Source organism: Trachypithecus francoisi, unplaced genomic scaffold, assembly GCF_009764315.1.
Source record: "Trachypithecus francoisi isolate TF-2019V2 unplaced genomic scaffold, Tfra_2.0 Lachesis_group15, whole genome shotgun sequence".
Lineage (NCBI taxonomy): Eukaryota > Metazoa > Chordata > Mammalia > Primates > Cercopithecidae > Trachypithecus > Trachypithecus francoisi.
In genome coordinates, this window is record NW_022681460.1 from 55,056,376 (window position 1) to 55,068,941 (window position 12,566).

General features: G+C 43.1%; 1 protein-coding gene across 3 annotated transcripts in view; it reads left to right on the forward strand.

Annotated features, from left to right (window-relative positions):
* Nucleotides 1–1,539: 1,539 nt before the first annotated feature.
* Nucleotides 1,540–12,566, forward strand: part of RPF2 (ribosome production factor 2 homolog) — a 43,970-nt gene continuing 32,943 nt past the window's right edge. The window contains exons 1-4 of one of the 3 annotated variants that reach the window (XM_033234896.1): nucleotides 1,540–1,647; nucleotides 4,437–4,569; nucleotides 8,788–8,825; nucleotides 11,779–11,818. In XM_033234896.1, coding sequence (XP_033090787.1) covers nucleotides 1,625–1,647; nucleotides 4,437–4,569; nucleotides 8,788–8,825; nucleotides 11,779–11,818 — 234 coding nt within the window. In that variant the 5' untranslated portion in view covers nucleotides 1,540–1,624. Of the gene's footprint in view, nucleotides 1,648–1,898; nucleotides 1,917–4,436; nucleotides 4,570–8,747; nucleotides 8,826–11,778; nucleotides 11,819–12,566 lie in introns of those variants that run through there. The other 2 variants (XM_033234898.1, XM_033234897.1) reach the window with 2 other exon arrangements.

Here is a 12,566-nt window from a genome sequence, read left to right on the forward strand (position 1 = left end):
TGTGTGGCAGAGCGAGACTCTGCCTCAGAAACAAAACAAAAAAACACAAAGCAGTATAATCCACAGTAGCCAAAAAATGGGAACCACTCAAATGTACATAAGCTGGCCGGGCACGGTAGCTCACGCCTGTATTCCTAGCACTTTGAGAGGCTGAGGCGGGTGGATTACCTGAGCTCAGGAGTTCAGGTAAGAGCAGCCTGGCCAACATGGTGAAACCTTGTCTCTACTAAAAAATACAAAAATTAGCAAGGTGTGGTGGTGCGTGCATGTAATCCCAGCTACTTGGGAGACTGAGGCAGGAGAACTGCTTGAACCTGGGAGGTGGTGGGTGCAGTCAGCCAAGATCGCACCACTGCACTTCAGCCTGGGCGACAGAGCAAGACTACGTCTAAAAAAAAAAAAGTACCTAGGCTAATGAACAGATAAACAAAATGTGGTATATCCATACAAAGGAATATTATTCAGTGCTAACAAAATGGAAGTACTGATCCACGCTACAACATGTATGAACCTCAAAAAAAGATAGTGAAAGAAGTCAGACACATAAGTTGCACGAATTCATTTATGTATGTTCAGAATACGCATATCCACTGAACATAAAGTAGATTATTGGTTGCCAAGGGCTTGCAGGAGGGGGAAGTGGGGCTTGGACCGTTACTGGGTTTGTGTGTCGAGGGGGTTCTTTTTGAGGTGATTAAATATTCTGGAATTAGTGGTGATGTTTGCACACTTTTGTGAATACACCAAAAACCACTGAATTGTACACTTTAAAGGGGTAAATTTTATGGTATGTGAATTATGTGGTAACTTAAAAACTGGGGAAAAATCACAATCAGCAGTACCTTTTCTGCGCATCTTTTATGTACTGGGCAACTGTGATAGTCATCAACTCTGTCACGCTGATCGCACAGTTGGCAATAGTGCCCATTTCACATTAATGTTTTTAGTGATTAGGTGAGTACCTGGCGTACAATCAACCTTTCTAGCATCCTGGGATTCCCTGAAGAATAAAATCTGGTTTCTGAATACCTGACTCCAAGTATACACCCTAGCGTGTACATCAAACTGCGAGAGTCTATGTTACTTTTTTTTTTTTTGAGAAGGAGTCTCGCTCCGTCGCCCAGGCTGGATTTTGCAGTGGCGCGATCTCGGCTCACTGCAACCTCCCCCTCTCGGGTTCAAGCAATTCTCCCTGCCTCAGCCTCCCGAGTAGCTGGGGTTACAGGCGCCCGCTACGACGACCGGCTAATTTTTGTATTTTTAGTAGAGACGGGGATTCGCCATGTTGGCCAGGCTGGTCTCGAACTCCTGGTATCAGGTGATCCGCCCGTCTCGGCCTCCCAAAATCCTGGGATTACAGGCGTGAGCCACCACGCCCGGCCAATGTTACTTAAAAGTATTACCTCGCACCTGTAATTCCGGGAAAGAGCCGGGGCAAAAATCCGTAACCAAGGGAACAGGGCGCCATTCCAATCAAAATGGCCGCCAGCGCCTCTAGGCACCCTCGGCGAGGCCGTCCCCGGAAGTGGCGTTGCGCTCAGCTTCCGGTTCTGCCTGTTCCGGCGCACGTAATCGCCGGGTGCACGTGCATCCAGTTAGTTAAGAGTTGCAGGGAGCAGTAGCGATGGACGCTCTGGATCGAGTTGTGTAAGTTCGCTGGTTCTCCGCCCCGGGGAACGTTGGGGTGAAAGGGTCCCGTGAGTAGGGTGGTATTGTCTCGGCCTCTCAGTCCTCCTGGTTACCCCTCTTCTTGCCTGGGTGGGAGCCGATCGATCACCAGCCGGGGTCTTCCTCAGCGCGAGCTACTTGCCAGGAGACAGTGGGGAAGCTCTCAAGTGGGAGTCGCGGGATGGGATGTGGCATTGAAGCGTTGGCCGCTTTTATCCTAGTCAGTTGAAAAACGTCTGACTTCCGAAGTATGAGACAGATTAGTTATAGTGGGGTTAAGAGCACAGCCCTCGGAATCCGACAGATCTGGGTGACAGTCTGGCGCGTTCACTTAAAGCTTTGTGACTTTGGGTTATTAAATGTCTCTAAATCTCAGTTTACTCTGTAAAATAGCACTCATAGTCATACTTCGTAGAGCTGTGCGGGTTAGTTTTGCGAACGTATGTAGAGCCTTTGCTGCAGCACGTAGAAATGTTCATTAGTTTTGTTTTTTTTTTCCTTCCAACTTTGTACACTCCTCTGAGTTATCCTTGAATGATACCTGTTTTAAATTTGTTCAAGAATATTTATTGTGCTAAACAGCCCTGCTGTTATTTGCTGTGGTTTTCTTGCTATTTACGTAGGTTAGTATGTATCCAAAACGACAGTTTTAGTCATTCAGAGATTTTGCACACCTGCTATGCCTCTAGCTGTTTGGACTACAAAGAAGAGTCGTTTACTAGGTATTGGGACTAGTTTACACCTTAATTGGGAGCCAGGCAGCTAATAAAACATGTTAATCGCTATTTGCATTTGTTGCTGTTTAATGAGTTACAAAAGATTCGAATAATTTGTATCTTTATCAACCAGTAAATGATTAGAAGCTTTATATGTGACATTCTCTGGAGGAGGATTTTAAAAATCTACATGGGAAACTAAAGTGCATGTATAGTCTCTTTCTTCCCAAAGTGTCCATGGGACTGAACGAGGGAGGGTCATAATTATTTGGGAGGAGAATTCTTTCAGTAGATGGCAGAGAACTGTCTGAAAAATCAGGGTGCTCATTGTAGAGGAAGCAGAGGTGAAGCCCCTTTTTTGAACAGAAATGTATAAAAATATGCCACTCCTACTGTCACATCATAAAGTCAGAATAATGAATTTATTTTCCCTTAATAGTTTACAGGGTAATTGGTCTAGATGAATTTTTAAATCTAGCTTAAAAAAAATTTTTTTTTGAGACAGGGTATCGCTCTGACACCCAGGCTGGAGTGCAGTAGCCTGATCACAGCTCACTGCAGCCTCGACCTCCCCAGAATCAAGCAGCTCTCCTACCTCATCCTGCCCTGTAGCTGGGACTACAGGCACGCACCACCACAGCTAATTTTTGTATTTTTTTTGGTAGAGACAGGGTTTTCTGATGTTGCCCAGGCTGGTCTTGAACTTCTGGCCTCAGTGATCCATCCACCTTGGCCTCCTAGAGTGTTTTTATTACAGGCTGTGGCCGTCCAGCCCTAGCTCATTTTAAAAATTGGCCTGTTTACTTGCTGTGTGATCTTGGGCACATTACCTGTCGGTTCAATTGCCTCATCTGTAAAGTGAAGATAAGAATTGTAACTTGACGGGTGTGGAGGCTCACACCTGTAATCCCAGCACTTTTGGAGGCCGAGGCGGGCGGATCACGAGGTCAAGAGATCGAGACCATCCTGGGCTAACACGGTGAAACCCTGCCTCTACTAAAAATACAAAAAATTAGCAGGGCCTGGTGGCGGGCGCCTGCAGTAGAATAGCGTGAACCCGGGAGGCGGAGCTTGCAGTGAGCCAAGGTCGGGCCAGTGCACTCCAACCGGGGAGACAGAGAGACTCCGTCTCAAAATAAATAAATAAAAAAGCATTGTAACTCTTAGGATTGTGGTGAAGATTAAGCCTTAATAGAGTGACTCCAGATAAACATCAACCTTGTTATTCCCCATTGTTGGCAATAATGTTGACATTCTCAGCAATGATGTTGGAGTGCAACAGTGTATACTTCCTGGCAGGCATTGTGGGCTTAAACCTAAAAGAAAGGTAAGCAGTCATTAGTCTCATGTTTAGTAAATGCCCACAGGTTGATCAGCAGCTGATGCTCAATTCTTTATATTAGGGTACAGGATACAGTTTGACTACTTAAGGCTTGAAGAAAAAAGAAGAGTAAAAATAGCGACAGTATTTACTTGAGGCTTTTATTTTTTACTTAAAGATTTGAAAAAGCAGTAATAAAAGAATGGTGGGAATATAAAAATGAAAGCTTTTTTTTTAAAAAACTAACAAAACACTTATTTGACAATCATAAGGAAATATCTTTTACTGATATCTCCCAAAAAGTGAGATTTTGGCCAGGCCTTGTGACTCACACCTGTAATCCTAGCACTTTGGGAGGCCGAGGCAGGTGGATCACCTGAGGTCAGTAGTTGGAGAATAGCCTGACCAACATGGTGAAACCCTGTCTCTGCTAAAAATACAAAAATCACCCGGGTGTGGTGATATGTGCCTGTAATCCTAGCTACTTAGGAGGCTGAGGCAGGAGAATTGCTTGAACCCAGGAGGTGGAGGTTGCAGTGAGCCAAGATTGTGTCCAGCCTGGGCGACAGAGTGAGATTCCATCTCAAAAAAAAAAAAAAAAGTGAGATTTTGTTTAAGGGTGGACTCCTAAATGACAAATGTGTTTTTAAGAATTTGCATATTAGTTAAGTCATGGCTTTGCAATGTGAGGAAAATGTTTAAATAGTTACAAATTGTGCTTTTCTGAACAGAAAGCCCAAAACGAAAAGAGCCAAGAGATTCCTTGAGAAGAGAGAACCGAAACTCAATGAAAATATTAAAAATGCCATGCTGATTAAAGGGGGAAATGCAAATGCAACAGTGACACAAGTACTTAAAGATGTGGTGAGTATATATACTTAATCTTTAAAAGGTATTGAAGTCATTTTGGAATTTTCAGCATGCTAGGTTGGGCTGCCGGAGAAATACATAGATAAGCTTGCCTTACCATAAGAACTACTGGTCTTAGAGAAGAGCTAAAGTTGGGGGGTTCTTTACCCTGCGAGGTACCAACTACTAATTTTTCTTAAAGCAACTAGTTCTGTTAGTAAATTTTATTATTGTCTTTTAGGAGCACAGATGGGTCTGGTAGGGTGAAGGTCTCAGTAAATTTAAGCTGTTTTCAATTACTAGAATTTGGCTTACTCACATTTTAGGAAAAATCTAATTTGTAAAGAGAAATAACTGCATATTGCTGTATATTTAGTCATTCAACAACACCAGTTACTGTGCCTCTGCTGGGAATTAATAGGTGAGACACAGTTCTTTCAGTGAGCTTAGAGAGATAGACATGTAAAAAGTTCTCACATTGTGCTGTGTTGGAGGCATGGACAGGGTAGGATGGGAAACAGTTAAAATCACATAAAGGAGGCCGGGCACAGTGGTTCACGCCTGTAATCCTAGCACTTTGGGAGGCCGAGGCAGGAGGATCACAAAGTCAGAAGTTCGAGACCAGCCTGGCCAACATGGTGAAACGTGAAAACTAAAAATAAAAAGATTAGCTGGGTGTGGTGGCACATGTCTGTAGTCCCAGCTACTCAGAGGCTGTGGTAGGAGAATGGTCTGAACCAGGGAGGTGGAGGTCGCAGTCAGCCGAGATCGCACCATTGCTCTCCAACCTGGGTGACAGAGACTCCATCTCAAAAAAAAAAAAAAAGGAAGAAAATCACATAGGGGGACCCCCACACAGGGTAGGTTCCCCCAGAGATCACAGTTCAGCTTCATTTTGAGGGAGAAGTTGGTGCAAGAAGTGAGAGAGAAAGAGAGGACCCTCTGAGACTGAGAAAGAAGTTTGTGCAAAAGGGAGTATGAAGGAGCATTGATGCATTTGGAGAACTGTAAATAATTGGTCATGGCCAAAGGAGAGTGGGCTAGATGAGGCTAGAAGAAGAGGCATGGGTCATATAGTAAAATGGAGTTTGAATTTTAATCTGAAAGCTCCATGTAGTCATTGAAAGATAATAAGCAAGAGAATTAAAAGGACCGCCAGTCCTTTTAATTGGCTTGACTAGAGAGGGTTGAGAGCAAATGTAGGAAACTAAACCATTGCTGCCAGCTAGGTGAAGAGCATCTGGAGTCCAGTGGTGGCAATGAAAATGAGAAATGACCAGGAAGAAGAGATGTTGAGGGTAGAAGAGTTAGGAACTAGTGAAAAGTATGACTTCCCAGGTTTTTGGCTTGAGTGCCTGATGGGCAATAATGCCAATTAGAAAATGTGTCAAGTGGAGCAGATTTGGAGGGAAAGGTAGAAAGATTCAGTTTGGGACATGTTATTTAAGTAATGAAAATAAAAACTTTATTTTTTCTACCTCTGTAGCCTAGTGTCCAGCCCAGTGTCTGTACATAGTAGGTACTCAATATATAGGTAATCAGTGAAAGAAAGGCATAGTATAGGCCAGTCGCAGTGGCTCACACCTGTAATTCCAGCACTTTGGGAGGCCGAGGCGGGCAGATCACGGGGTCAGGAGTTCGAGACAGCCTGGCTAACATGGTGAAATTCCATCTCTACTAAAAATACAAAAATTAGCCGGGCTTGGTGGTGGATGCCTGTAATCCCAGCTACTGGGGAGACTGAGGCAGGAGAATCTGCTTGGACCTGGGAGGTGGAGACTGCAGTGAGCTGAGACCATGCCATTGCACTTACTCCAGCCTGGGCAATAGAGCAAGACTCCATCTCAAAAAAAAAGGCATAGTATGTGGAGATATCTAGTAGGTTATTTGACTAATTAGGCCTTCAGTACAGCCAATAGGTCTTTGAATTAAATCAATTAAGTAATTGAATACATTTTTGTTGTTATTGAGATGGAGTCTCACTTTGTCGCCCAGGCTGAAGTGCAGTGGTGTCATCTTGGCTCACTGCAACCTCTGCCTCCCGGATTCAGGCGATTCTCCTGCCTCTGCCTCCCGAAAAGCTGGAACTACAGGCTCATGCTACCACACCCGGCTAATTTCTGTGTTCTTTTAGTACAGACAGGGTTTCACCATGTTGGCCAGGCTGGTCACAAACTCCTGACCTGAAGTGATCTGTCTGCCTCAGCCTCCCAAAGTGCTGAGATTACAGAAGTGAGCCACCACACCTGGCGTTGAATACATTTTTAAACTTGTCAAACTCAATGCCTGATAAGCGTAGTCAATTCAGATGTCTGAATGCCTTATATAGGCCCATCCTTTTTTTGAAATGTTTGTCTGAGTGTCATTGTGCTGACGGGACACTGCCCCTCTCCTAGTATATCCATCAGCATAGTGATCCTACATATTTAAGTAAGCTTTAAAAGCAGCACAATATTACAGATTACTACAATAATTAAAATTCATCATGATTACCAAAATTCATCTGAGTTATCAAGAAGAGGTGGCAATGTTTATTACATGGAAACAGGGAAATAGTTGGCCAAGAATCATCAAAAGTTTTATACTTAAAAAGGCAGATTTTACTGTTGCATTTTCTTTGTTCACCAACTCTGATAGTTGATGAATGATTATTATACCTTATTTTTCATTGTTTCCCTCATTTACCCATTTCTCTAATGCAAGGTAGTACCTGATGACATCTTTGTTATTCTCTATGGTAGAGCAGTACTGGCCATACAAGTAATAAATGATTATAGGCCAGGTGTGGTGGCTGACACCTATAATCCCAGCACTTTGGGAGGCTGAACTGGGAGGATCGCTTAAGTCCAGTACAACAGCCTGGACAACAAAGTGAGACCCCATCTCTGTAAATTAAAGTTTTAAAAATAGTAAAATACGGCCTGGACAACATGATGAAACCCCATCTCCACTCAAAATACAAAAATTAGCTGGGCGTGGTGCATGTGTCTGTACTTGGGAGGCTGAGATGGGAGGATCCCCTGAGCCCAGGAGTTTGAGGCTGCAGTCAGCTTTAATCGCACCATTACACTCCAGCCTGGGCAACAGAGTGAGACCCTGTCTCAAAATAGATAAATAAAATAAAATGAATGATTATTAGTAGATGGGTAGAAGTAGGGAAAAAAAAAGAAGAACATTGAATAATAGGCATTTTTTAAAGAGCTGTGTTTAACCCCTGGCTCGTATTCTAGTTGTCATCATTGTGACTGTTTCTGAGTTTTCTTATCTCCACACAACATCAACCTTTCCTGATATAATTTATTTTTTCTGTTTTTGTCTACTGTTTTTTTTTTTTCCGAGACAGGGTCTCACACTGTCACCAGAGCTGGAGTGCAGTGGTGCAATCAAGGCTTACCACAACCTCGAATTCCTGGGCTCAGGTCAGCCTGAGCTGACCTCCCACGTCAGCCTCCCAAGTAGCTGAGACTGCGGACATGCACCACCATGTCTGGCTAATTTTTGCAGTTTTTTGTAGAGACAGGGTTTTGCCATGTTGCCCAGGCTGGTCTCGAACTCCTGGGCTCGAGTGATCTGCCTTGTTCTCCCAAAGTGTTGGGATTACAGGCGTGAGCCAGTGTACCTGGCATTGTTTCCCCAGCGAGAGACTGGACTAAGTCGAGTTTAAAGAAATGAAGGAAATAGGCCGGGCGCGGTGGCTCAAGCCTGTAATCCCAGCACTTTGGGAGGCCAAGACGGGCGAATCACGAGGTCAGGAGATTGAGACCATCCTGGCTAACACGGTGAAACCCCGTCTCTACTAAAAAATACAAAAAACTAGCCGGGCAAGGTGGCAGGCGTCTGTAGTCCCAGCTACTCGGGAGGCTGAGGCAGGAGAATGGCGTAAACCCGGGAGGCGGAGCTTGCAGTGAGCTGAGATCCGGCCACTGCACTCCAGCATGGGCGACCGAGCGAGACACCGTCTCAAAAAAAAAAAAAAAAAAAATGAAGGAAATTGTTTAAGTTTGATAGACTATTGAAAGGGCATAGAAACTTTTAAATAGGAAAGTCTAGTCCAAGAATATTAAGTTTATGTTTCAAGTTACTGTAAGTGATGAAAAGGGAGCCAGGAAGAAGGCTTCAGGACAAGATTGAGGCCCCAGAGCAGTCTTGGAGAGTGACTGTTATGATGTTTTATTTTTATTTCTGCTTTTCAGAATGTGTTTTGTTTTGAAAGCTATAAATTTTGTTTTACAGTATGCACTGAAAAAACCATATGGTGTACTGTATAAAAAGTAAGTCATGATTTCTTTTACTATATTTTAAATGATTTTGTTTCGTTATAAAAGTAACCACTTTATGGAAGATTTGGAAAACAAAAAAATTTTTTAAAGATCCTAAAATTCCTTACAGTTATTAATATTATAATTTCTTTCTTTTGTTCTGTTTTTTCATTTGTATTGAATGTCCTTGCATAGTTGTGACCTTAGCATATATATTTTATTTTGAAATACTTATAGATTTACAGAAAAGTGCAAAAATAATGCGGAATTTCCATATACCCTTCACCTGGCTTCCCCTAATGTTACATCTTGCATAACCATAATGCAGTGATCAAAACTAATAAATTAACACTGATTCACTAATGTTAATCAAATGACAGACACATTTGATTAGCATCAGTTTTTCTTTTTTCCTTTTTTTGAGACGGAGTCCTGTTGTCGCCCAGCTGGAGTGCAGTGGCGTGATCTCTGCTCACTACAACCTCCACCTCTGGGTTCAATCAATTCTTCTGCCTTGGCCTCCCATGTAGCTGGCATTATAGGCACATGCCACCATGCCTGGCTCATTTTTTTGTGTTTTTTTTGTTTTGTTTTGTTTGAGATGGAGTCTAGCTCTGTCGCCAGGCTGGAGTACAGTAGCACGATCTCAGCTCACTGCAACCTCCGATTCCTGGTTCTAGTGATTCTCCTCCCTCAGCCTCCCGAATTGGGATTACAGGCACATGCCTCCACACCCAGCTCAGTTTTGTATTTTTAGTTGAGATGGGGTTTCGCCATGTTGGTCAGGCTGGTCTCAAACTTCTGACCTTAGGTGATCTCTGCACCTCGGCCTCCCGAAGTGCTGGGATTACAGGCGTGAGCCACCACACCTGGCCCAGTTTTTTTTTCTTTCTTTTCTTTTCTTTTTTTTTTTTGAGACAGAGTTTCGCTCTTGTTGACCAGGCTGGAGTGCAGTGGCGCGATCTCGTCTCACCGCAGCTTCCGCCTCCTGGGTTCAAGCAATTCTCTTGCCTCAGCCTCCCAAGTAGCTGGGATTATGGGCATGCGCCACCATGCCCGGCTAATTTTGTATTTTTAGTAGAGACGGAATTCTCCATGTTGGTCAGGCTGGTCTCGAACTCCCGAACTCAGGTAATCCACCCACCTCAGCCTCCCAAAGTGCTGGGATTACAGGCGTGAGCCATTGCGCCCGGCTCTAGTTTTCCTTTTAATACTCTTTCTCTTCTAGCATCCCATGTTGCATTTAGTTTTCATGCCTCCTTAGTCTTCTCCAATTTGTGACAGTTCCTTAGTCTTTCCTTGTCTTTGATGACCTTGACATTTTTGACAAGTACTTGTCAGTTATTTTGTAAATTATCCCTCAATTTGGGTTTAGATTTTCTCATGAATTGATTGAGGTTATGCATGTTTGTCAAGAACACTACAAAAATGTTGCACTTTCCTCATACATTCTTCTGGATTCTAATCCAGTGTTCTTAATATTGTTGCTTAAATTGTTCTGTTTGGCAGTTGGGAACCCCCCGTTTGTTTGTTTGTTTTAATTTGAGACAGAGTCTCTGTCACCCAGGATGGAGTGCAGTGGTGCGATCTCAGCTCACTACAACCTCCAGCTCCTGGGTTCAAGCGATTATCCTGCCTCAGCCTCCTGAGTAACTGGGATTACAGGTGCCCACCATCACTCCCAGCTAATTTTTGTATTTTTAGTAGAGGCAGGGTTTCACCATGTTGGCCAGTCTGGTCTTGAACTTCTGACCTCAGGTGATCCACCAGCCTCAGCCTCCCAAAGTGCTGGGATTACAGACGTGAGCCACAACTCCCAGCTGGGAACTCTTGGGACGGGACGGAGTCTCACTCTGTCACCCAGCCTGGAGTGCAGTGGCGCAATCTTGGCTCACTGCAAGCTCCGCCTCCCGGGTTCACACCATTCTGCTGCCTCAGCCTCCTGAGTACCCGAGTAGCTAGGACTACACAGGTGCCCACCACGCCTGGCTGATTTTTTTTTTTTTTTTTTTTAAGTAGAGATGGGGTTTCACTGTGTTAGCCAGGATGGTCTCAATCTCCTGACCACGTGATCTGCCCGCCTTGGCCTCCCAAAGTTGGGAACTCTTTTAGTTTGGATCCTATGACCTTTCAACATGCCTCCTGTTTTTGAGCACTTCCTTACTTTCTAACATCACAAAATTCTCTGGATTCATCTTGTCTTTTTCCTTACCACAGCCCTGGAATAAGCTACAGTCATCCCTCAGTATCTGTGGGCGATGGTTCCAGAAACCTCCCCTTCGATACTAAAATCTGGGTATGCTCGTCTCTTACATAAAATGGCCTAGTATTTGCATATAACCCACGCACATCCTCCTGTATACTTTTTTAAAAATGCTTCCCATAAAAGTAAGTCACATATACTTTAAATCGTCTCTCGATTACTTATAATATCTAATATAATGTAAATACTATGTAAATCGTTATAATGCTGTATTTTCTGGTTTATCCTGCTTTTTATTGTTCTTTTTTCTTTTTATTTCTTGATTAACTTTTTTTTTAGGGACGGGGTCTCACTGTCACCCAGACTGGAGTGCAGTGGCATGATCATAGCTCACTGTTGTGAGCCACTGTGCCCGGCCCCCCCCCTTTTTTTTAAAAAACACACTTTCTTTTTCTATTGAATACTAGCAGTCTATGGTTGGTCAGATCAATCCATGGATGCAGAATCCCTATGTACAGAAGACTATTTATTTTCCCCAAGCCTGTAAACTCCATGAAAGCAAGCATCTTGTTTGATGTAGTAGTATAGTATCCCTAGCTCCTAGAATGGTGGCCTGGCATGTAATAGGCACTGAATAAATATTTGAATGAATGAATATCCTTTCAATTTTTTTGTCATCTGAATATAAAATTACCTTAATATATTAATTGTATATACTTATTGAGGTTATTAAAATTGCAGTCACTTTTTTGATATTCTTAGGAAAAATATTACAAGACCTTTTGAGGATCAGACATCACTGGTAAGTACAATAATCTTTATGATTTAAGAGAACATATAAGTAGTAATTATTCAGATTAATTCATTTGTACTCCAAATTTGTGATTTTTTTAAAAATTAGAGGTCATCGTATGTGAGGGAATTTTGATGTAAAATGGAGAGGAAATACTTTAAAAAGTATCTATAGATCTTTCTTTTCACTGTGGCTGGGAAATGTGTTATTCATTGCCTGCAAATATATTGATAAAATTTTTAAAACTTGGCCAGGCGTGGTGGCTCACGCCTGTAATCCCAGAACTTTGGGAGGCCAAGGTGGGTGGATCACCTGAGATTAGGAGTTCAAGACGAGCCTGACCAATGGAGAAGCCCCATCTCTACTAAAAATACAAAAAAAAATTAGCCGAGTGTGGTAGCAGATGGCTGTAATCCCAGCTACTCAGGAGGCTGAGGCAGGATAATCACTTGAAGCCGGGAGGCAGAGGTTTAAGTGAGCCAGAGTTGCGCCATTGCACTCCAGCCTGGGCAACAAGAGTAAAACTCCAGCGCAAAAAAAAAAAAAAAAAAAAAATTAAAACTTGAGTTGCATTTAAAGGACATAATTAATTTTCAAAAGGAAGTTTATTATAGATCTATTTTTTTTTTTTTTTTTTTTTTTGAGACGGAGTCTCACTCTGTCACCCGGGCTGGAGTGCAGTGGCCGGTTCTCAGCTCACTGCAAGCTCCGCTTCCCGGGTTTATGCCATTCTCCTGCCTCAGCCTCCGAGTAGCTG